Source organism: Daucus carota, chromosome 9 (assembly GCF_001625215.2).
Source record: "Daucus carota subsp. sativus chromosome 9, DH1 v3.0, whole genome shotgun sequence".
NCBI classification, from domain to species: Eukaryota; Viridiplantae; Streptophyta; class Magnoliopsida; order Apiales; family Apiaceae; genus Daucus; species Daucus carota.
Window position 1 is genome coordinate 41,379,300 of NC_030389.2, and position 25,999 is coordinate 41,405,298.

General features: G+C 34.7%; 3 protein-coding genes and 1 long non-coding RNA gene across 6 annotated transcripts; 2 read left to right on the forward strand and 2 right to left on the reverse strand.

Moving 5' to 3' along the window:
- Positions 1-3,311: 3,311 nt before the first annotated feature.
- LOC135149750 (uncharacterized) lies at positions 3,312-4,996 on the reverse strand. 2 transcript variants are annotated; one of them, XR_010287955.1, is made up of 3 exons: positions 4,834-4,996; positions 3,726-4,556; positions 3,312-3,655 (listed from the first exon to the last, which is right to left on the reverse strand). It is a non-coding gene; the product is annotated as an uncharacterized LOC135149750 (long non-coding RNA). The 2 variants fall into 2 exon arrangements; XR_010287956.1 differs by having other exon boundaries at positions 3,726-3,792; positions 3,876-4,994.
- Positions 4,997-10,348: 5,352 nt separating this feature from the next.
- On the forward strand, positions 10,349-11,937 carry LOC108200408 (CBL-interacting serine/threonine-protein kinase 7). The gene has a single exon (XM_017368540.2). It carries the CDS (start codon positions 10,445-10,447, stop codon positions 11,759-11,761), a length of 1,317 nt encoding a protein of 438 aa, XP_017224029.1. The 5' UTR covers positions 10,349-10,444; the 3' UTR covers positions 11,762-11,937.
- Positions 11,938-13,997: 2,060 nt separating this feature from the next.
- Positions 13,998-22,058, reverse strand: LOC108202894 (acylamino-acid-releasing enzyme). Of its 2 annotated transcripts, none has more exons than XM_017371497.2 (18): positions 21,856-22,058; positions 20,712-20,871; positions 20,270-20,576; positions 19,853-20,074; positions 19,546-19,764; positions 19,351-19,425; positions 18,741-18,879; positions 17,288-17,439; positions 17,113-17,195; positions 16,903-17,024; positions 16,722-16,806; positions 16,311-16,488; positions 15,982-16,042; positions 15,671-15,793; positions 15,354-15,551; positions 14,971-15,039; positions 14,600-14,676; positions 13,998-14,289 (listed from the first exon to the last, which is right to left on the reverse strand). In XM_017371497.2, exons 2-18 carry the CDS (start codon positions 20,851-20,853, stop codon positions 14,199-14,201), a joined length of 2,343 nt encoding a protein of 780 aa, XP_017226986.1. In that variant the 5' UTR covers positions 20,854-20,871; positions 21,856-22,058; the 3' UTR covers positions 13,998-14,198. The 2 variants fall into 2 exon arrangements, with proteins under 2 accessions (XP_017226986.1, XP_017226987.1); XM_017371498.2 differs by having other exon boundaries at positions 20,270-20,604; positions 21,856-21,998.
- A 1,055-nt stretch (positions 22,059-23,113) lies between these two features.
- LOC108200804 (photosynthetic NDH subunit of subcomplex B 5, chloroplastic) lies at positions 23,114-25,655 on the forward strand. Its single transcript, XM_017369057.2, has 5 exons — positions 23,114-23,380; positions 23,625-23,688; positions 24,771-24,833; positions 24,919-24,977; positions 25,223-25,655. The coding sequence occupies exons 1-5, from the start codon at positions 23,150-23,152 to the stop codon at positions 25,451-25,453; spliced, it is 648 nt and encodes a 215-aa protein (XP_017224546.1). The 5' UTR covers positions 23,114-23,149; the 3' UTR covers positions 25,454-25,655.
- Positions 25,656-25,999: the final 344 nt, after the last annotated feature.

The following is a 25,999-nucleotide window of genomic DNA, read 5'->3' on the forward strand; positions in this document are numbered from 1 at the left end:
TTTGTTTTATTTACTTTTATTTATAATATATTAGTTAAGTATTATATATATATAATTATAAATAAATAAATATATATATATAAAAGTCGGATCGGATTATTTTCGGATCGGATCATATTAAATCCATATCCTATACATATCGGATCGGATTTTTTCCGGATCGGATTTTTTTCGGATCGGATTTTATTTTAGATGATCCATATCCGCTCCGTTAGCTCTTGGATCGGACCGGATCGGACCGAATATCCGCTCCATTGACAGCTCTAGTCGCATGCAATATAACTGCGCAGATCTTGTTTGGGTATATCCTGTTCCCTTCACCGGGTCACCGCAACTATTGGTGATATGGCACCCGAAAATATAAACCGTCTTTTCATGCATTCCAAGAGCAACAAAATATCAGATTCCAGCCCCTCATAACAATAGCATTTGAACTGGGCTGATTAAAAATTATTGGTTAAATTGAAGATGGGTAAAATTTATCAAACTCATAAGATATTGCGGATGAAATAAATTATATTGATCGGCTATATTTCAAAAATAAATATAATTATTATTTCAATTGGTCAAATAAAATATATTATCTTATCTTAATGTGATAATAGATGAAATTTTGTTACATGTCTCTAGAGGTTGGTCAAATTAGTCAACCATTTTATTTTGACTATATTTTCTGTTGATGAAAATGGTTCATCGGAGGACGCATTGTGCCCGTCTGGGCAGCCCTACTTCTGGTTTTTTTTAAATAAAGGGTTAACCCTACTTTTCACGATCCATTTGTGTAAAAAGGAACTAGTTATAAAAATCTGAGAATTCTATTTCAGGATTTCTACTCTTTTCCCAAATAATTTAATCACTTATATGTCTTACTCCCTCTGTCCCTCTCATTTCTTTACCGTTACTATCTTGGGATGTCCCTGTCATTTTTTTACGTTACTATAAATAGTAAGTTTTTCTCATCATTACACCCATTATCTTCCCCTACTATATCATATTTAATAATAAAAACTACTATTACACCCACTACTTTTCTCCACTATCTCAAATCTATTATTAAATATTGATAGGTCCCACCACTTTACCCACTTTTCATCTAACTTTACTCAATTTTCATACATTGTCTTGGTCTCCGTGTACCCCTCCAATGTAAACAATTGAGGGGGACGGAGGGAGTAATTTACTTCTCATTTCTAATCACTTTCGTTATTTTAAGTAAAAAACACTTTTTAAAATTATCCAAACACTCTCATTATATTATTATATATTTTTTATTTATAATATTACACATATCTAACACGAATTCTCACCCGGAAATACACGAGACGAGGTCCCCCCCCCCCCGCTCTAATTATCGTCATGTCATTGGCTCATTAACCTAGAAAACAGTAACACAACTACTTAAATATACAAAATATCTCAATGGCCAATGACGTTCGACTTGTTCAATTCCCGTGCGGTGCTGTTACTTCCACTGATTAATCTATGAAATTATGAAACATAGTAGTAAAAAACATCTAAACTATAATGCACATATCAATCACTAGTCTCCTAAAAGTAAAAATAGTGGAGTGAAAATGACTACATATCTTAATTCGTGGTGCAGACCAGTTTGAGATCTAATGGTGCATTGCTATTGATTCGATTTGGTATGATCGCCCGATTTTTTATATTATAATGATGAGGACTGATATAGAATAGTACACCATAGATGTCTAATTGTAGCCAATGGGTCGCTGTTGGATGTTTTTTGAAAACAATAATACGTATATTTATATGGGGTAAACTAATGCTTCCAATTAGATGGTGTCTATTTCTCTAAAGGCTACGAATAGCTGATGCAGTAAGAAATTGTTGATCGGCCAGTTATCTTGGATTTTTTGGACTCGCCAAGTCAATGAACAGGTTCCTTTTCTTTTTTCAGCTCAAACATTAGTATCTGATTTATACATGTGGATATTCCACAGAATCTGAACCCAACATATTGGAAACATGATGTGGCTGTTTGGGTTAGTTTAAAAGAAGTGACTTTTTGCTTAAATTAAAGAATTGGAGTAAAAGTGAGAAGTAAATATGCTAATAAAATGTTTGGAAAAAAAATAGAAGCTGTGAGGGAAAAGTTAGCATTCTCAACTTCTTAAAAGTGCTTCTACTTATTTACACAAACGGGTTAAGAGAAGCAGAAGTCAGAAGCAACTTCTGCTTCTATGAAACAAACAGCCCCGATATATGAATAATTTTAATTGAGTAACTCGCTTCTCATGAGACATGTTTCATGAAATGTATCATAAAAAATGTGACAGTTTGTATGATTTTTGTGAATTGGATAATGAGATTTGAATAAATTTCATATTCAAAGAATCGTTGTTGAATTACTTTATAATATCATTTATATATATATATATATATATTATGTCAGGGTTTATGTAAAATTAGGCTTTGTTTATGTAATTGAATTAAGATGTGTCATCTGGCACCTTTAGAAAAAAGAAGAAAAATGCGTAATTTGGTATATATTATTATGAACAATTTTTTTAAGCGAATGGGATACACAATATGAACGATTATTTAAGTTGCTCCACTAATTATGATCCAAACAGCAGCAGGCAACAGTGTAAAAGATTAACTGGTGACCCCTTAAAGGCAATCTTGCCGGCCTCAGGAACAAAAGATAGCAACATTGTGTGGTGCATGGGCACTACAATTAAACTGTCGATAAAAGCCTAAATGGAAGCCCCAACACTCCACGATTAATTATTTCCCTGCTTTTTGTCTTTGGATTATTCTTCACTGGTCATGACAGTAGCTGTAAGCCTGTATTTAGAGCAAGTCCAATGGTGGTGTTAAAATATGTGTTATTGCTATAATATAGCATTCAAGTAAAAAATTCAACTTCAATGGGATGCTAAACTTGAATGTAAAATAGCAAAATGTTATACTTGGTTCTATATATAGAACCAACTATAGATGGTACTATAATTGCCACATAAGCATGCAAGTGACAAAATACATTAATAAAATAATAGTGACAAATATAGTTATGTACTTTAAGATTATCACTACGCCATAAATGACTTTCAGCAACATTACAAATACGTTGCCAGAGGCCCATAAATTGTTGCAGCAGGCTGAAAATTTGCAATGGCAACGGTTTTGGGCTGTTAGTATTTTTGGCGTTGCCTTAGCCAGCAAAGGCAACAGTTTATGCAACATCTTAATTTCGTTGCCAAAAAGGCACAATTTTGAAAAAAATATGGGACCCACCAAACAGTGGGTCTATATATTAGGTCCACTGTTTGGTGGGCCCACTGCTATACAAATAACAACAGTAAATATAAAGCGAGTACAACACATTTTATATGACTATTGCAATAGGTTCTAAAAATTATCAAATTGAAAGGTACTATTTGAATACATAGATTTCCCTACATTCCAAAAACATCCAAAATATACATCCATACTACTACTTATGTCAAACACTTAACAAATCATAAAGAATCCGAGCACCGCAAACATAGCAAGTCTCCCATTCTTGTAGGCCCGCTCAGTCGCAAATTATCATATGGATGTAGAAGTTTCACTCTATCTTGTAAAAATTGCACACCAGTTTTTGCTAGAAGATCTGAAAACCGTGGAGCTATTTCCCATGAATCTACTTCTGCACTTAAACATTCTGTCCGTTAGCAGGTGCATTATACAACAAAGTAAATGTTTAATTTTAGTCATACCTCCACTCAGAAGCTCATGTAACATTGGCTTAAAGATAAATCTTTCAGACTTGTCAATCAGAAGCACCTATTATATTCCAAAACATTAGAAGGGTCAATCAATTGATCTAAATCCAAGGAAAGCATGCTATTCAATTTAAACTCAGAAACCTGTTTCTTTGAACCAACACTCCACACTCAAATATTTGTTTCCATGAAGCAAGATTCCAAGAACAAACGTCTTGCTATTGTTAGAGGTCAGACCAAATATAAGTTATAATCACTGTCTAGATCAGAGAAACAGAACATAAACAAAATTAATTAATAATGCTCTGTATTGCTTGTAATTAATTACTAGCATGTCAACTATTAAAAGGAAAAGAAAGTGATGGCACAACAAGAATTGGAATGGTCTCTGAATCATATTGTGTTGGAACTAACACACAACATTAAAATTATTTATAAAGTTTACTGGATAAAAGCAAACAAATCAGCAAGATAAGTGGATATAAGTATGGCAGTACCTGCTCCGGTGTTCCAAAGCAACATAAACATAACAAACTGTCGGTTGCACTACTTAAACAAGAACCCAAATGAGCAAATGATCCCAAGCTATAGACACAGTAAGTAAATTAAACAATATCAACAATAATACTTAAAGTGCATAGTGCATACTACCCTGATTGAGGAGCAAATTATTTGAAAGAGGCATAAATAGAAATAACAATGTAAAAAATCAATAAAATTACAGCTAACCTGGGGTTTTATATCATCCGGCCATTCAAGCTATAAACACAGTAAGTAAGATAAACATTATCCAAGTAGCTGAGCCTTAATTAATGAAGTCAAGACCTGAGTCAAACACTAATTAACAAATTAACAACAGATTCGAGTTGAATTAGGCGAAACACGTATCCGAGATTCGCGGATCTAGAGTGTGATTAGTAGTAATTAGCGATGCAAGCGAAAATCGAACAGTGAATCTGACCTAGACATGAGAAGGAACAGCTCAGGAGAGAGGGAGAGGGAGAGAAAGGAAGGGGAGAGAGAGAGAGAAAGAGAGAGAGATGTACATACACAGGCATATGCATATACAGGTACAAGAAACAAAATCGAGTAAGAATAGTACCTTAAATCAAAGAAGATTAAATTCAACCCCAGTTCAAGAACTAATAAAGCTTTAATCCTCCCTTAACTCACAGCTTGCTTCCATTTCTAGCCCTCTCTTCGCCGCTCTCGAACCCTATTTTTCAGCTCTCGACATTGAGAAAGGGGGCTGAGTGTCGATGATGAATTAGTGTAATTTGGAGCTGAGTTGTTCAAATAGCGTGGCAATTTTTTAGTGGGATCTGCATATATATAAAATATTGATTAAAAATATTTCTTTATTAAAAATATTTTCTTTTCCTTTACATATTTCTTTATTAAAATTAATATTCTTTGCCTATATAATTGTTTGGCAACATTTTGTTTATGTCTATGCTAACGTAATTAAAAATTGTTGTAATATGCTAGATTAATAGATAGCTACGGCAACATCTTCTACGGCAACAGTGGGGAAAATTGTTGTAGAAGGCTAGTTATGGTGTAGTGTATGTAATTAGAATATAGCTTTATTTGGATATGTTTGGTGCTATTTTGCATTTATCATTAGACCATAAATTCTATTTTAGCATCAAAGATTACTTTTTGTTTTCAAAATATAACAAGAGCTATATCTATTTTAACATCATCATTGGACTTGCTCTTGCTCGTTTCTCCGAGAGAAATGTGTGAAATTATGCTTAGATGGGTTGGCCGCAGATAATAGACAGATTTTAGCGCACTCTTTATGAAAAACTAAATTGATATCATATAGTTTAGTTGTCTTGTGAGATCAATTGAGGGAGATTTAGTCGATTCAAACACCCTGTATTCTGTATGATAAAATAAAAAGTAATTAGAGTCAGCGGGTTAGAGAAGCGTAAGTTTTTTATTAGTTAGTATTAAATTTGTCTAATCTGAGTCAAATAAAAATTTGTGCGGGTTTGCTACGTATATCAGTGTAAGACTAGAAATCTAGAATATAGTCCCCTCATTTTGTTCTGCAAGTCATTTTTTTTTATCAATTCTGCAAGTCATTTTATTTTACAGAAATCATTTCATTTTACAAAAAAGTGTGATACTTCAATACAATTATATCATCGTAATCTCATTTTTTTTCTCAAATGACATGATAAATATATGTTTAATTTTAATTGGATATTAGTACACACCCGTTATTATTAACATAGGTCGAATCAATTAAATATTGCCAACTGAGATTTACAAAAAAGATTAGAAATAATCTTTGGGATGTCTGATATTTTGCTTGTTATATTAACTCTTTAATATATATGTTATATGTTATTAGTCAATTTATAAAACGAGATCCGTTTAGCTTAACTTAAAAAAAAGTAATATTACTTAATTTATATAACTGAAACGTAATTTTTAATTTATGTATTTTAATAGTTAAAATTTATTAGGCACAAAAATTATTAATAAAATTATATAAATTATTTTTTAATATGATCTCGTACAAATTCAAATTTCAAAAACAAAAATAAGTTAATAAAAAATTTCAACTTATACTGTTGACTTATAAAAACACTGGAAGCTGGCCAGCCAACCGCCACATCATGATTTCTGATAACCGTAAATATCCACCAGTGTACTTATAAGAATTGTACTGTAGGTTTATTTGCACGACGATTGACGACTCAAAAGATGCATGCATGTCATGTATGTATATGACTAATATGAGTGGGTCTTCCGGTGGTCAGCACTCAGCAGCAGTTGAATGTCAAACAATAAGACGAGCTATCATTTTCAGGAGCCCGGGAAGTTGGTGAGTGATAAACAACCACATAGCTCAAGCTGCCTGACCCACACCCAACTTGTTGAGTTCCACATGCAGCCCAAGAAGTTCCTTGTACCACGCTACTTCTGCTTATATGCATTTAATTATCTGAGATCACTATTAGAAAACTTGAATAGTATTAGGCTATTAGCTCAGCAATCTTGTTTTTTTGGAACATCTTATTTTCAATTTGACCTTCATCTTAACATAAAAAGAGTGATTTATTGTTTAAAATAATGAAGATGGTTATAAAAGATAGGTGAATTTGATTTATAAATTATTAATAAGTATATTTGATTTATAAATTATTAAAATCGTTAGAATTTGATTTATAAGTTAATTGAGTGTTAGTTTTGAATTTATAAATTAAGAAAAAAATCAAGTTATTAAAATAGAGAAAACTGTATGAATAAATAAAATGTGTTACACATTAAAATTTAAAAAAATCATAATAAAATACAAATCACTAGAAAATCCCAAAAAAAAATAGTATTTCTAAATTCCAGCTTCTTGCTTCAAAAATCCAAAAGAAACACTATTTTTATCATACTTCTAACTTATAAACCAAGAAATACTTAAAAGAAGCACATCCCAAAAGGCGCATAGATTAATATAACTATATTTGGCAAAGTCAATCAAAATAAATTTGAATATTTATGAAACTGAATTTTTATTTTAGCTGAGACTCGGATACTAAACACGGATTATATAGTAGGCTAAAATGAAATTGTAATTGAATATATCATTGTCTAAACGACAGTCATCTAAACTAAAGAATCCTTGGCGAAAAAGAAAACAAAAAAAAAAAACTAAAGAATCTGTATCTATGTAAAGACTAAAGAGTGTAACTTTTGACTTCAACCTGGTGTTCTTCCAAGTGGCTACTGGGTCACATTTAGTCCGTGCTTATAAAATTGATAAGAAAAGTAGCTGATAGAAAAGCTTTGTTGATAATTAGCCAAGAGGAGACTATAATTTGACAGGGTCGCAAGGCCACGGTTAGGTTGGCCAAGTTGAACAAATATCTCAACTCAGCGATTATACATTAAATTAATAAAGTTAGTGGGCTCTTATTTTTTTTTTTTGAACAAAGTGGACTCTTATTTAATGGACTTGAAATTTGATCCAGATTATTTTATATCGTATTATGTTTAATTCGAAAATACGATATCATTTTGTGAATGACAAATTAAATTAGACAGGAAACATTGAATGAAATATTTTAACCAAATTTTGATGTCAGTAGATCCAATCGAATTTAGTTTTAACATAGACATTTTATCGTCTTCATTTTTGTCACTTGATTTTCATTAAAAAATGAATTCGATCGTCTTTATAATTGAATATCGTCTTTATTGGGTGACAAATGAATTCGATCGTGTTTATAATTTGATCGTTTTAATATTTTTTACTGGTTTGATTGATGGACGAACTTATTACCACTGAACTCGTAGGAATCAATGCATCAGAAATATGAGCTGAGTCTAGAATTAATAAAATTGATACCAAATATTTCATTACGATATTTACATCTTACAATTTCAGATTCATGTCTCAAACGCACTGTATATGGTTTCTTAATACGAAAGAGAGACGTGAGTCCAAAAATACTAGAGTCGAGGTATCAAATTATTTTCTGATTATTGTTTCCTAATTCATATACGAAAACTGTACTGTTTAGTGTTTCCAATTTTCAAATAAAGTCAAAAAAAAATGGCACATGGAAGGCTGATATAACAGTACTAGTACGAAACAATAAATTATTTAGGTACTTAGGCGGCATGCAGCCGTCTTCACCACCCAGAGACTATAGTGGGGGTGATAAAATATTGGTCACCAGATCCATTGCTCAATGCATGATTATTAGTATTGTTAGGCGTAGAGATTAGTTTCTTTTAATAAAGAAAGCACACAAATGAGTGAAATGACTATCAATTCATGATTATTAGTTTTGTTAGACGTAGCGTCGAGATTAGTTTTTTTTAATAAAAACAAGTCTACACAGATGGCTATTATAATGATAAAAACCGGAAATTGGAATCAATTAGTGAAGATGATGATTAGAAATTATAAAGCATTTTTTCATAAATAACAGGTTTAAAAGAATTTTTATTCTATTGTTTGTATGAACTTATTATAATTTTTGTTTGTATTGTATTTTTCCGGGTACGCGGGGTGGAAGAAAGAACGATAACGGGACCTTTTATGGGTGTTTTCTTATCGAACATTAAAGCTTTATTGCTTAAGCGTCAGCGGTCATCTCTGCATGTCCGAGGGTTAGATGATAAATTTTCTTGAACGAGAGCGGCTATTGTATTCTGATATAATTCATCATACGTGAAAGTATCTTATGACAAAAAAAAACAGATTTAAAAGAATTTTTGCAAAAACTACTATCATTTTTTAAAACATATAGCAAAAATACTATGTTCCAGAAAATATTTGTGAAAATATGATGGTCGCATATGCAACCATATCTGTAACTGCTACAACCATATATGCAATCAGAAATGCAACTTTGAATTTTTTTTTTAAAATTATATTTATTTTCGTAATAAGTTGCAACTGGTTGCAAAGGTAGAGAAACATCCGTGCGGTGCAAATTCTAATATGAACATTGCAACCTAAAAAAGCAACTAAAACAATAAACTACAAAATCAACTCAAAAGCAACCAATTAAAATAAACATCTCGAAGAACAGATCAACGCGCATTCTCATTATCAACGGCAGGGGAACCACTAGCATTGTTGCCAGCGAGTCTTTGATTCATCATGAAGAATAAATCCACGTGAAGTCTGACGACTCGAATACTTGAATCATCGATTTCTTTGATTTATCGTTGAAATTGAAATTGGAGCAGTGTTTAGCCTCGGTCTCGTCGCCACCGCACTCCCTCTCCGGACCGCCGACTCATCCTCCGCCGCTGCCATGTCGGAGTTTGTGGACGGGATAGTTAAGGAGAAAAAAGAGATGAAGGGAGAGAGTGTAGAACCGGAGATTGATAAGGATAAAGCTGAGATGATGGGATAGTGGTGGGTTTCGATTCAACGAAAGAAAAACATGTGGATGGGAATGATGTTAGTAGTATTATAGGTAAATTAAAGAAGTTAGTATATTTGCAAATAAGATCCAAAAGATATTATATTTGCAAGATTTTAGAAAAGATAGTATATTTGCAAATAAGATCCAAAAATTAGTATACTTGGTAAATTTCTTACATTTTATCATCACCGGTTAATAATAATTTTTGATAAAATATATTATAGTCGAATATGAGATATATGGTACTCCCTCCGTCCCAATGAGATGTATACATTCACTATTTGCACGTATTTCGAGACTCCAATAAAATATAGTTGCATAATGTTTTTTTTTTAATTTTTGAATAAAAATTTAGACATCAATCTTTTATTCATAAAAAGAAAATTTTAAAAAATTATGAAGGTATACTCTAAAAAAAATCTTAAAAAAAGTGTCAAAAAATAGCGTATACAATTCAATTCATTGGCACGGAGGAGTCATTGGTCTATAATAACATGGCATTTAAGCCCACTCCCGATAAATTTTTATTAAAAAATAAAAATAAATCTGAGTCGGTCGAAAAAGTATATTAAAAAAAAAAGCACCAAATCACACATTCATAAAATTAACAAAAATGCAATAAAATGAAAAAACATAAGTAATATTCTAGAAAAGGTAAGACAGTATGGAGCCAACTGTGAGACACTATTACAAAATTAAACCCCCTATATAAAACAGCCCTATCAGCCTATTCTCACACCTCCCCATGCAATCTGGCCTCTTAAAAATTATACTCTCTCTTTTCATCTCCGCCCTTCCACGCCGCCGTCCATAATCATGGATCGGAACCCTAACCCTAATCCCCTCCGGCGCTCCACCAGCGGCGGCGGAAGCGGCGGAATCATCCTCGAAAAATATCAGTTAGGTCAAATCCTAGGCCGCGGCAGCTTCGCCAAGGTCTACCGTGCCAAATCATTGCTCGATAACGCCAACGTGGCGATCAAGGTGATTGAGAAGCCGGCCATAGCTGACCAGACGGCGGAGAGCTTGCTTGTGCGGGAAGTTTCCGCGATGAAGCGATTGAACGCTCATCCAAATATATTGAAAATCTTCGAAGTGATGGCGACGAGGTCGAAGATTTATCTCGTGATGGAGCTCGCGGAAGGCGGGGAGATGTTTAGTCAGATTACGAAGCGTGGGAAGATGAGTGAGGCGATAGGGAGGAGGTATTTTCAGGAATTGATCTCGGCGCTTAGGTTTTGTCACGGGAATGGAGTGACGCATCGTGATTTGAAGCCGCAGAATTTGTTATTGGATGAGTTTGGGAGGCTGAAGGTGTCGGATTTCGGGCTCTCGGCGTTGCCGGAGCACGGTAGAGATGGATTGTTGTTCACGGCGTGTGGGACGCCGTGTTATACGGCGCCGGAGGTTGTGAGGAGGAACGGTTATGACGGTGCGAAAGCGGATGCGTTTTCGTGTGGGGTGATTTTGTTTGTGTTCTTGGCGGGGTATTTGCCGTATAATGATGCGAATTTGGGGGAATTGTATAAGAAGGTGTATAGGAGGGATTTTGTGTTTCCGGATTGGATTTCGAAGGGGGCGAGGAATGTGATATATAAGCTGCTTGATCCGAATCCGAATACGAGGATGACCATGGAGGGGGTGGTGGGGACGAATTGGTTTAAGAAGAGTTTGAGGGTTGAGAGTGAGGTGGATAATTTGGGGGTTTTGTTGGGGAAGGAGAATTGTAAGAGTGATGTTAGTGTGAATGCTTTTGATATAATTTCAATGTCTTCGGGGTTGGATTTGTCGGGGCTTTTTGAGGCGGATTTGGGGAAGAAGGAGAGGAGGTTTGCGTCGAGGGGGTCGATGAAGGATGTGGAGGAAAGGGTGGAGAGAGTGAGTGGGGAATTGGGGTATAAGGTTGAGAAAGGGAAGGGGAGGGAGATGGGATTGGTGAAAGGGAAGATGGTGCTTCTGGTTAGGATTTTGGAGTTGGTTGCGAAAATGGGATTGTTGATGGTGGAAATGAAGGTTGTTAGTGGTGGCGATGAGCTTGATAAGGGCGATGTTGATCAGTTAGAAGCTTTGAAATTAGGACTCGGAGACATTGCTGTTTCTTGGCATAATAATGACGTGGCTGTCAATGCTTAAAGTTAAGACAGCGATACGTTAGTGATGGTGGTGGCTGTGAGGTGGAGATTCACAGATGATGGTGAGCTTTCTGATCATTAGTTCTTTGATTTGTACATTCTTGATAAAGATGATCAAGGGCTTGCTTTTGTTTTGTAACTTTGCCGGAGTATGGTAAAATGATGTTTGTTTTTGTACATTGAAATTTGCTTTCTAGTGTTTTAGTTTCAGTTACATAATCGATTCTTGTTGGTTTCTTGGTTAAGATTTTACTTTTCTCAACTTGATATGAATTTCTTCATGCAATCTGTTTCTCGACTTGATATAGATGAAACATAGTTTGTTCCGTTTCGGTTAGAATCAAAGAGCCTGATTTTCCTCAGCAACACTGCCCTCACCCTGGCATAGTTGCTCTTGATTTGTTTTAAGTAGAAAGCTATGTGCCTGTTTGGCCAATCTAACTTATGGATTTTTTCTGTAATAAGTCAGCTTCTAAGTCAGAAACACTTATAAAAAACTGAGCATACTAGTTTTCAGGACTTCTACAAATGGTAGACTGTTGCATCAAGATGAAACACATTTGTTCCATTTTGGTTGAAACCAGGCGTAATCAAAGGTCCTGAGTTTCCTCAGCAACACTGCCCTCACCCCTCTAAAGTAGAAAGCTATGTAATGCAGAAGTCTTTGTTTTTAGATTGAATATGGCTCACCAAGAACTTACCAGGTTGGTAAGTCGGAACGGTTGAATTTGAGCGATGATGGAATGAAATTTGTACTTTGTTAGATTAACTTTTTTTTAGTCTTCCCCTGTTGCGGGTTAAACAAGAACAACTCCTTGCCACAACCAACACACAAAATGGTGGAGGAAATGATGAATAACCATTTTTTCTAATATCTCACTCTTCCCTGTATTTGTCATCCACAATTAATTTTATTAATATTCTGAAGTCCCTACAATATCCTGTCTAGCCACATTTAATTTTTCTTCGAAATATTTCAGATTCAAATAAGATAATTTTCTCACTTCGCATTCATTAAGACAGAAAAATGACAATTCCTGGCGGAAATGTTCTCTGTCCGGACATGGGGCTTTTATGTCGAGATTCTAAATCATTTTCGACTTTAAACTGAAAAATATTTGTTTGTATAATAAATTTGAAGTTGTGTAAAATTAAAAATAAGTCAGAACTTTACTTAAATTAGAAGCTGATAGGATTTTTTTTATCAACTTATTTTATTTTTTTATGATATTTCGTAAATAAAAATCAATCTTAATACTAAAATAAACAAATTATCAAATTTATTTTTATTGTAACTCATAAAATATCTACAATATACTTATTCAAACAGATGATTTAAGACATAATACATGGGGGCCGTTTGGGCAAGTTTAAAAGAAGTGACTTCTTGCTTAAAGTTTTAACTAGAGAAGTGGAGCAGAAGTGAAAAGTAAATAAGTGAATAAAATGTTTGGCAAAGAAGCAGAAGCTGTGAGAGAGAAGTTAGGATTCTCAGCTTCTTAAAAGTGCTTCTGCTTCTTTACACAAACGGGTGAAGAATGGCAGAAGCCAGCTTCTGCTTCTGCTTCTGGTAAACATTCAGAAATCCCATATAAAGATTTCTCAAGTTACAGCCACAAGTTTCAGAAATCTGCTTTGTAGATTCCACAACTCCAAAAGGCCAGCTCATGCCAGCATATTCACTGTTTTCTACCTTCTAAAATTTTCACTCTACAATATTTTATCATGCTCTTCACCTCTATGTCCTGCATACTGATGCTTGTATAGCACAATTATTGTATTAACTCATTGTTAAAATTATTGCTGGGACAAAATACACAACTTGGGAGTTGGTCCAAGAAATTATTATTAGAATTGCCAAAGCTTAGAAATGAACAACAAAGTCTCAGATGCTCTGAATTATAAAATGTTACACATAAGAGTATCCTACCAGATCCTCTGTATTATAAAACAGTAAACCTGCCAAAGTTGATGGTTGTACACACTGCTCAACTGCTTTTGCACATGCTGCCTTAGCTTGTTATTTAAAGGAAGATGACACCATTTAACAAGAAATATCTATTACATAGCCTGCTCATCTGTATAAAACAAAAAATGTACATAATCTTGATTAGGAGCATCGATATCGCGGGGATTGGCTAAACTTAAAAGAAGTAATTTATTACTTAGGCATCCACCCAGATAAACTACCTCCAGTGAAGAATTATAAAAGTCAGAAGTTGGCTACTACTTATAAATTATTAAAAGTTTAACTTCTTTTTCTGTTATAAAGAAGCAGCAAGTGTGGTTACAAAAAAGCCGGGAAACCTAACTTCTTGCTTCGGGCTTCCATAATTCATAAGAAGCACTTCTTTGTAAAAAAAACCCAGAAGTCCAGTGTCCAAACACCCACATTATTTCGCTATTACTTTTACATTTATTACATCGCTGTAGTTTTACTAGTTCTTTTGGGATAAGCCAGCAGCTTGGTTACAGTATTTCTTGAACCACACTCCGATATTCAGAAAGCTTTCGAAGTCCGACTGTGGCCTGCAAAACGATGGAAAGGATTTCATTAGGTTCTAATATGAACTATAGAATCACCGTATAGCCATTCGAAAAGTTAGAGAGGATCAGTATTTACATAGTTTTCTACAAAACTATCATATTGCAGACAAGAAAAGGCTTGCTCTTGGTTTATTCTTTACTTCTTTCAACAAAACTAGCAGGATTTTTATATACCTGTCCTGTTTTATGCATTTGCTGTTTACGAGTGAATAAAACAGACTCGACTTTAGACAAAGGCTTGCAAAAACAAAACAGAAAATGTAAAGAAATAGTAGTATATCAGTTTATTTACCTATTGATGGCATGCACATCATTAGGAAAGACTATAATTTTCACCTCTACTCCTTTCTCCTTTAATGCTCGTGCATACTGCATTGTACCCAAATAATAAGAGCATTAACATTATTGTACAAGTAACAGCGCAGCAACATGGTTGGAGTTCTCTTCTCCACTCGAGGAAATTAAGTAACTAATATTTTGCAATAATCATATCAGAAACAACAAGGTCAATGGCACCTATTGTTGAAGTCTTCGACATCGGATTTCAACCATAGTATACATACATTTAATTCTGAGATACTGGTTTTCAGGTCAGAAAAGGCCTGGAATATACGCAGGCTGTCTTGAGGAGAATGAGAGTTAAAGATGTGAGGCAAAACTTACTTGCAATCCATCTGGAATTGGAACCCGAACGTCCATTGCGCCTAAGAGGAACAATGTGGGAGCTTTCACCTGCAAACAGGAACTAATTAATTAGCTTGTGTTGATATATTATGTGAGTTTTAATCGTCTCTTCAATTTTTTATACTCGAAGCATTACGGTATGATGTGTGGAAGTAATGTAGAAGTTCAGCATGCTAAGAATTTAAGGCAAGTATCTTCACCACACCAAGCAATGATGCTCAGAAAGGGATTTCAAAGCAATTATCTACCCCAGAATCCAAGAGAATAATAGTACTGATATCTTCTACTTAAGATGTACATCTGAATCTTAATTAACCTTTCTCCAATACCTAAAGGCTAAAAACAAAATTTGATAAATATACCTTTGACACATGTGAAATTGGAGACTTTCTGTAAAGTTCTGCAAGGTGTTCAGCTGATGGAGCTTCTGTAAAGAGAGATTTTCCTTTGCTACCATATGCTCCGACATAACACCAATCCGGTATATCAGTTGTCCCGACCATCAAAGAAAGGTTGCAAACGGGATTTCTTACAGCTGCTGCAACAAATTTATCTGGAGCCTGACAACTCATAGTTATACAAATAATCCGTCACGTAAGATTTGAAAACCGAAGAGCATATCAAGTTTGTTGACTGTATATAGTAACTGCATGCATTGGAAAACATAAAATTAATGCACCTGGCCAATCAAGTGTGTTGCCAAGAATCCACCATGGGAATTACCAAGCAGAGCGATCTTGGATGGGTCCACAAGTCCCATATTAGTGACATGATCAATAGCATTGAGTACATCATTAACATCCTGTGCCAATTAGAAGCAAGATAATATGATCTACAAGGACTACAATTAACTTCTTCCTTTTAACGTGTTTGTGATATTATGCGAGAATGTGTTCATATAATTATAATGTATATGTAGATAGTAGTAAAGGATTTATTTATTTTAATAACTATAAGCCATGATAACTGAATTAGACTAAACACAAACACCTGGGATCCGACATTTCCAGGGAGAGATTGCAATGCTTCTTCACCAAAACCCAACGATCCTCTGCAATAAATTTCTATCTTAGCAAATGCAGATACATGGAAAGAGCACCATGTCTTTAAAGTAGGAGCCCAAGGGAACCAAATTCAAGCCATGTATAGTGCGATTAAACTCTGAGAGATTGGAAGAATCTGAGGCCAAGACACAGTTCTTAGAAACACTATCCATTAATTAGCAACACAAAAGAAAACACTATCTTTGGTCTATTTACGCAGAACTTGCACAACTTATAAGAGATTAAGAACAGCTGAAAGGAAAATGGCTACTTTACCTATAGTTTACAATTAGCAAGCTGAAACCGACTGAAGCAAGGAAAGCTAACGACTTCGAGAAGGTTGACAAAGAGACATCATGAGGTCCACCATGAAGACTTACTATCAGTGGATCGCACATATCATGCTTCTCAAGACTGGATGACACAAATATAGCTTCAAAGGGTCTTTTATGACCTACACAGAGTAAGATTGAGGGTGCACATCCCGACGAGAAGGTTTTTAACCTCAAATATGAAACATGTGCAAAACATCCACCGAGCACGTCTTACTTTTCTATTAAATGACCGGTAAATTGCTCCAAAAGTATAAAATTTTGTATGTGGAATGCATTTAAATGCAACGTGTCTGCTATATATCGAATGAAGAGCATAAATAGTACAGAAAAGTAGAGAATATGCGTAAGGAACCTTCTGTTAGCTTCTCATCCCCAGATATATCCTTGACTGGAATTTTCATTATACTAAATTGCAGAGCTGACAGCGAAGAACTAACCTGTAAAATAATCATAATAATATACAATATATTAGAGAATAGACAACCCCTGAATTCTAAAAGCTTGTGTATTATACACAAGACAAAAGAATTAACCTTCTCCGAGCATCTTAATATAGAGCTTGAAACATCTATCCAGCTCCATGGAGCAGAAGACAACGTTTCACCAATAGGAAGGCCATACTTGATTTGAGGAATATGTATCGGGCTGCTACAGACTTAACAAAGTAATAATAATCATTTGCATAGACAACTTCATACACGTATGGAAAGTAAGCAAAGAAAGAATACATCACTAACTTATACCAGAAATAAGACTATCCCCATCCAGTGCAAGAACATCCCATGAAAAGTTTGAGTTGGAAGGGCTGATGCGCGATACATTTCCACTGGAAATATTAAAATATATTATCAACACTACAAGCATGGCTGTTAAGGTCGACATTCATGAGACAAGAACTGTGCAAGTCTTATAGATTACCTCAATACATTTACAAGAAGAATTGTTTGAGTGCTACCCCATATAGAAGATAAGACCATGGTATATCCATCTGAAAGCCAGGGTTTGTTCAGGATGGATGGAAAGTAAAGCCCTGGAAAGCAGCCTTCCTCAGCACACATCACGGCAGGTACCTGGAGTTGTTACTGGGACATTATGTATAGTTCAATGAAACAAAGAATACTAAGAAATATCAATGTTTCGATTCTCTCTATTCCAAACACATCTGTAATTAGTACACTATTGCAATTGCTATGAGCAGATGTCAAGTAGGATTGTAAAATACCTAAATCTGCTTACCTTTTTGTTATGGCAATATATTTGCAATGCAAATATACATTTAATATTTTGAATAATAGTCAACTAACAATGCAGACTTCTGGCCTTGATCCACCAAATGACATGATTCCTAAGTCCTAACTGACGCATTAACAGTTAACTGCAGGATCTAAACACTAGTCATATCATTGCAATTTCGTAGCAGTTGACTATCTTTTGATAAATCAAACATGCAGAGATAACTTATATTTTTTTTAACTCTTCAAATTATCTTAAGATTAGAACTTATGGTGCTATATAAAGAAACAACCATAAGATGAGAAAAGAAGAAAAAACAAATTATATATGTTATTTACTAATTGATAGATCTAGCTGCATTATATGGAATTTTTCATAGTGCCTTTTCATGTGGTAAGCATCGCCTTTAGGTCTAGGTACTTGTCCTTGCTAAAACGTATGACATCCGAAGTAACAACTCGTCAACTCTTAAAGCTAATGTTAGGGTGAATCAGATAAGGTTAATATTTGTTTTATGTAAAAAACTATGGAAGAAATACTAGTAACACTTGTCTGCTTACTGAAAATAAAATTCAGGCATACTTGATAATCAAAATTTCAGTATGAAATATGTTGAAACTGCAGACAAGCTTTCTTGTATATAATGATTTTATGCATCTAAACGATGATGATGCATGCAATACATCAAATATTAAGAACACAAGGCAAAACTAAAAACAAACAAAATGTGTGCAATCTATTGCCTTACAGCCTAAGAGATCAGTGGAAGGTAGTCGAATCATATTTTTTTAGGCGCAAAGAGGTGAAGAATGGCGGCCGTGCAAGCAAGCAAGGTATTATCAAAACTGGTCATCGATGATGTTTAGTGCTTTTATGCAGATTTTTGACGGATCTAGAGTAAGATCCTCTATGCTCTGTTGAAGGCAAATCACATCTTTTCCTACGAGTAAAATATTTATTTTTCAATTTTTTTGAAACTTCCTGCGTATGAAGCCAAAGGAAGCTGTTAGCCTGTTACAACGAAAAAGAAGTGTATGTCTTGAAGAAGGCACAGGTGGAAGCCCAAGACTTGTGAGCACAGATTACATGGCCTAATGCATCATACACATATTTACCAGATATTGCTCAAAAACCTCACCACATCAATAATCTTCATCGAAGAACATAGATTCCCATCAATTGGCCAATCTATTCTATGAAGAGATTCTGTAGCATTATGTGCCCCAGATTCTACAGAACATTTTGCTGATGAAAACACGAGTAACTTACCGTCTGGGCTGCAAGTAAATAAAAAGAACAATTACTGTAACATTTCAAAATTCAAATTAGAATCTGTACAAGAAACATCATTTTCAACTTATATTGACCAACTCCTGGCCTTCCCCTATAGGGCAATAACATGTCACAGGAAGAATTACTTTTTTTTTTCCTTGGACCAGGTGTTTATTACGTACCAATCTACAAAGTGAATTCGGTGACTCTAGAAACACTAATTGCCCCTTCCAAAACTTTTCTTTTGAAGGCGACATATATAGGGATCGCTTTTTACAAAATAACATAAGGCCAACAGAAATATATTTCTTATATTTTACACTATAATACATACAAAAATCACAGATTACAGGTTAGCACTTTACAAACTTTAAGCTTAAACAGTGAACTTGCAAACAAGTTCTTCAGGTTGAGGAAAAAGAAGTACCTTAAGCAATGAGTAAAATGCTGATAATCAAATGTAGAGTTTAGCATACCTGAAACGTGGACGTGAAGCACTAGTTGTGCCATCAGTTAGAATAATCATGGAAGAATTATCATTTGCATCACCCCTGAACATACAATGCTTTTAACAACATATTCAATATTGTAATAAAAATTATATCAGTTCCGAACCAAAGCAAATGAACTATATGCAAGATGACCACAATACAAATACCTAAGAAACTTACATGTGTTGCGTTGAATCGGCTTCCGGTTCATGAAACGGAGACCTTACAGCATATAAGAAACAAGGTCTATTGGAACAGTATTTGATACCAAGTTTTCTTTTGCTTGATGGCCATCCAACAAAAACCAAATTTTGATGCGAATCTCGACTTGACGGAGCCCATATTACTTGTCCAACACTTAATGACTTTGGAATTCCGTTAACAGGACGTATAACTCCACTGCATTTAGTCAAAGTACAAAATTAGCATCTAAAAAACAAGAGATAGCCCTATTAAAAACATGAGATCAATAAACATTTAGGTTGACCTGTTAATATCAATGACAAACAGCCCAGACTGCCTTTTCCCTGCATAAGTTTCTCCCCAGTCCTCATCCCAACTTCCCTGGCCTTGCCAGCTACCACTATCTACATCTTTAGATCCAACTTTTGTGTAACCCATGTCACCAAAAGTGGGCTTTGAGGGAGCTGGTTCCTCGGCCACGTAAGCAATGAATTTTTCACTAGAATCCCATGAAATTCCCTCAAACCTGACTCATCATTAAACTCTCATAATGTGAAGACCAAAAAAGTGAAAATAAAGTTTATGTTTGCACAGAGATGTCGTAAATGTTTGAAACCAGACCGGAGCAAGAACATGGTAAGTGAGGTATTCTGTTGTTTAATAAGAGGGCTAAATGTAATAAGTTTTTCATGAGGAACATTTTATTGGCACAAAGACTTACCAACCATCTGCATACACTGAACCATGGATAGATTGAGGAACAGAGAAGTCCTTTTCCAAGTGAGAGGAATTCCAAATTTCAAATGTGGTCGGAGATTGATTTTCATTATTTCGAACTACAAGGAGTTTTGAACTTGATGGTGATGGAACTATTACAGATGCCCCTGTAACCTCAATAGGAAATGTTGCCCACTGAAAGCTCACAGTGTTGGTACTTTCTCTAGAAATATTACTGCTTAAAATATGTTTTCTCTTCCTGTTGCCCAAAAGATTCGTCTGGCTAATCAAAAACATTGCTTGGGAGGCACCTGTTATATAAGTTTCTACACTTGAATACTTTCAAATGCAAAGTCGAATTTGAAGAAAGAGGATTATATTAAAAAGTACGGAAGAAGAATCAGAAAGGCACAACTGTATATACAGCACTAAACCAAAAAACATACCAGTGGTAGACTTAAAGGTCCATGCTTGTTCAATGTTGGAGACTTTTGAGAATTCTTGAAGCAACATGGACTGAGAAGCATATTCTTCCTCATCAAAAGACACAGGAGTTGTCATACTGGGGACGACTCTAGAGTTCTCCATTGGCAAGCAGATCACCAGCTTGTATTACATAATAAAGTGAAAAAATAATAATTAGCCTAGCAGTAACTATAAGAAAATTCAGGTAAAATTTTGGCAATAAACTATTATGGTAAAGGAAAGATAGCTATGTCTTCATAACAACAGCACCCTAACATGACTAGATCTGGTGAGAACTAAAGGATTCAAAAATGAAATTCATATATACATTGGAAAGTGATAACTTTGTTTGTTCTCACATGTTGCATACTGATATCACCTACACATTAAAACCACCTGAATCACAACTTTTATTTAAACTACAAAGCACCTAACATGAAACAATGTGGTGATAGCCATAGTGCACAAAAATCTCTACAAGTACGTTGTCATTGTCCTCCATGTATTTCGGTGATTGCACCAGTCATTCCTAGTCGTCAACAATCAGAAGCACTTCCAAATGAACGGTCAACACCACATTTCTTTCTATACGAAATCATGCCTTTTTTATGTTTGACAACTAGATGCAGAAGCATATCCTCCAATATGCACTTAAATAGTCCATCTTTACGATATTCACTGGCAGCAACTTAAAAATATTATCTAAAACCCCCTAAACAGCTAAAAGTCTCCTTCATATATATTCCAGCTACATAATACTCCTAAGGGTTATATAACTGCAAATCCCTCTCTCAATCCATCATCTATCGCCTTTCCGGTGCTTACCTAATGTATCCTCAATCGCAATTGGTCCATTATAATTAACATGCCTATGACCATTTTTTATATTGATCTCAAGAACAACTCTAGCACCATAATAATCTCTAAAAATTGCATACGTTTCCTTTAATCTTGTAAAATTTTGACCAAGATTTGCTATTCTTTTCACCATTATCAACTATTTATCCTGATCAAACTGTAGTAACTAGTAAGCTTTCATCTATATCATCAAGTGGGCATTAAGTGACAGCAATAGAAGTTAATGATCTTTCACATATATAAGCCAATAAAAAACTTAGAACTAACCTTTGGACGTTTAGCTTCGTGAGTGTCACAGAGCCCTTTTTGAATGCTAGCTTCTACTCAATTAACCCGGGCTAGCTGACAGTCAATCTAACGAAAAAAATTGGTATGGTTTTCTGCTGGGGATGCTCAAGTGAACTTGTTAGTTCTTGATTTAGTTGGCTAACTAAAGACTAAAGTTGATGTTTATTTAATACAAGTGGGTTAATGTTCTGCCAAAAAATGATGTGGGTTAATGTTTTAGAGCATCTCCAGAGGCTCTTCATTTAGGCTCCTAAGTTGAGATTTGAGGAGGGAGAAGAAAAATGTCTCTCCAAGAGACTCTTAACTGGCTCTTAAATCACTAAGAGCCTCTTGATTCTCTCTCCTCTCTCCTCAAAGTTAAGAGCCACCACATTGCTCCTAACTTATTTTTTCACAATAAAAAAATCCTTCTCTCCAATTCACCTCTATCTTTCCATCTCTTTTGTTATAGTGGAGCCCAATATATGAATAAAATATGAAATAGAGAAGAGATGTACAGAGTATTGTTGGAGTTTACACTCTTAACTTAGTCCTAAATTGCCAAGAGCCACATTTTTTATATTATATTTAGGAGCCAACAAGGAGGCTCTTGGAGATGCTCTTACACGCACCTGCAGTAAACCCTTGGTCCGAATTTAAAATTGTGATTTATAATTTAATTTGATTTAATATGATAAGTTGGAATTTTAAAATATTTGTTTGGTTAATTTTGACTTATTAATAATTTATGGATTATTAAAAATATAATAAAAAATATAATAATAAAAATGATTTGTGAATAATTTATAACTTATGTTATATTTTTTTCTTGTAATAATGCATAATTAATCAATTTTGATTTTTTATCACGTTGAATTGAGCAAAACATTTCAATTCAAAAATTTCGCTTGTCTTATATGGTCGCAGTGTTCATTCTGATTATTTCAGTGACTGAATAGGATGAAATAGAAGTATAGTACTTCATCTGTATTTTCCACATTTTTAAGTGCAAAACCTAACTTTATTAAAAAATTTCAAATGATATTAACAATGTATTTTGGCCCAAGTAGATAAGCTAAAAACGACAGCTCTCCATCACCCATTCATTTGCTCCCTCCAAACACACTAAAAACAACCTCTAATCAACTAAATCACAGCCATCATCTACCACGTGGCGCAACACAACTGAGCAGTCATCCACTTACCATCAACAACCTGTAACTCACAACACAACCTTACCGTTATGACAAAATGAAATTCTAACCACCTTTGAGACCAAACTGAAACGCTATCTATGGCAACTTCAGTGTCAGTGAGCTCACTAAATTCAGTTCCTAGATTCGGGTTTGGGTTCAAACCCGACCCATGTTCTTCTAGAGCTAGAGTTTTATTACAGACACCTTTAAGTTCAGTTAAACATGGGAGGCTTAGTTTGAAAAGATTGAATGCAGCTGGCTTAGCTGATATTGAACCTGACTTGAATGAAGACCCGAAAGATCGTTGGGCAACCAATGGCGTTGACCCTGTAAGTATTTTGTGTGTTTTCCGTGAGGCCTTATCTGGTTTTGTCATGGCGGAACCAGATAAGGACTCACGTAGGCTCCAGCTCGGGCTGAACTTTAAAAATTAGCGGTAATTTTGTTTTTTGAGACCAAGCTACAAATTTACAAAATCAGTGAAATTTATGTTGAAGTTGTTTTTAGAAATATTTGTGTAGTATGTGCAAGGTAGAGATGTTAATTACGCGGTGTTTGGAATGGGTGGTGCAGGATGATTTTATATATGGAGAGTATGATGATCATCACACTTATCATCCAGGTGATCATGAAAAAGGTAAGTGCAGCAATTTTACTTGGTGTATCAGCACCAACCCATCTGCCACTAGTTCTGAGCTCCCATATGATAAACTTCATCATAGATTTTCACATGTTTGTTTTTAGCTTGAGATTTTGACACAAATAACATGTCTAAGAAGTTGAATAGCTTATCAAGCATTTACTTGGCTTTTAAGTATAAAAGCGGAAACTTATCATCTGGTGTAGTAGACACCATCTCAGTATATATGTCCTGTGAATTGTGATAAAAGGATGGTCTGTTCATAAGATTTACTCCTGAATTTAATAAGTTTCCTGGTACCCCTTTAATTTTTTGGCTTTAGCCAGCTTCCACACCTGAATTTACAGAACTCCTAGACTTTTACCAGCATTTGTATTGCCTAAAGAGGCTGGAAATATTGTAATTGCAGTTTTCCGCATGCTGGTGCACTTTTGCCAGTAATTTTTTTTCATTGCAAGTAGAGTATTTCTTGTTAGGAATCCTATTTTTATAAAGATCGATATGAAATATGTGCATCAGCGGTCTCTCACCAGTCATGATATTTATCCCAGAGCTACCAAACCTATTGCCCTTGACTGCTTAATTTTGTTCAGTAATAGACACCACATCTGTTATTGCCATTGCTTAAGTTTATTTGCTGGTGTATAATCTGGACTAGCTTCTTGTGAGTATGTTAGCCTATTTCAAGCAAAGGCATAGTTCATATCCAGTATTGAAATCTAATTAAATTAATAGATTATCATCCTAATGAAGTCATCATTCGTTATATAGGCTTTAAGCCAATAGCGCGGAACATGTTGCAGGTTCACATTCTTAGGATCAGATTCTATTGTGATAGCTGTACATGATACAAAATTTTCTGTATTTACATGTTAGGTAGTCCTCCAAATTGAGATTCTTAATAAACCTGACATATTCATGACAGAAATTCATAACCAAGTGTTTTTCCCTCAGTATTTTGGGGCAGTTCCATGATGTTTAGAAGTATCCTACACTAGAAACACTTGGATATCTTTGATTGTACATTATTCAATTCCCATCTAATTATTTTCTTCTTCTTTTTTTTGTTTGTTTATCAGTATCATTTTGGGGATCAATTGCAGAAGATTATGCAGCGATCGACCCTCCTACTGGTTTCCAGGGTACCAACATAACATTGTCCAATATGTGTTGGATCCTACATATACATGGACTCTCTAAACTCATTCCTTTTTTTTCCCTGAGCAGGGCTTATATCATGGTTATTTCTTCCAGCAGTTGCTGTTGCAATGTATTTCGATGCCCCGGTATATATACATTTAATTTTACACCTTCAAGTGAAGTGATATAACACAGGGGCGGATCTACTAAAAAGCACGGGGACATGTGTTCTACCTAATTTATTTATTTTTTACATTTTTTCACCATCTAAATTTTACAAAATTTAAAAAGATACAGATGTTTTCCAAAAAATTGTTTGGTGTCCCCCGAAGATTTGAATCCTAAATCCGTCCTTAGAAGTACTAACATTTCTATGGACATCTTTCTGCAGGGAGAATACATATACATTGGAGCAGCCATTTTCACAATAGTGTTCTGCATCATCGAGATGGATAAACCAAGCGAAGCATACAACTTTGAACCTCAGATATACAATCTGGAGAGCAAGTCTCGAGACAAACTTATAGCCGATTATAATACCATGGACATTTGGGATTTTAACGAGAAATACGGAGACCTCTGGGATTTCACAGTGACAAAAGATGACATCATGACCAGATAAATTACAGCAGGCAAGAAATCACACTTGTACATTTACATTAGATTTTATGATTTCGTCACCACTGTTGTAAAAATAAACTTGATGTTCAAAAATTAAAACATCTGTGTTGGGCAGATCAGGGAGGAGGCACGAAAGTGGTGAAGATTTCTTACCTATATTTGATACACTGTGAAATAATGATACAGGGATATGTTTACGCCAACATTCTATAAATCTCCGATTTATTAAAAAATTCTCGAATAATTCTTAAAGAAAATTTCTACAATTTATCTATTACCCTGACTAAAAATATCTGATTTATCCAAAAATCTTCAATAAAATCCATATAAATCCTGAATCCATAAAACAACTGATTAGTTCCGGTTATAAATCCTGAATCGATAGGTCAACTGATTAGTTCCGATTCCCGATTTTTTTCACGGTGATCAAGATTTACCCGTATTCGATGTCTTTTTTATCCGTTTATCGTATTCCGTGAATTCGACGCATGTCACTGACCACTAAGCTGTTAACTTGAAGTTTTTGATAGCAGTATGAGATGATTTG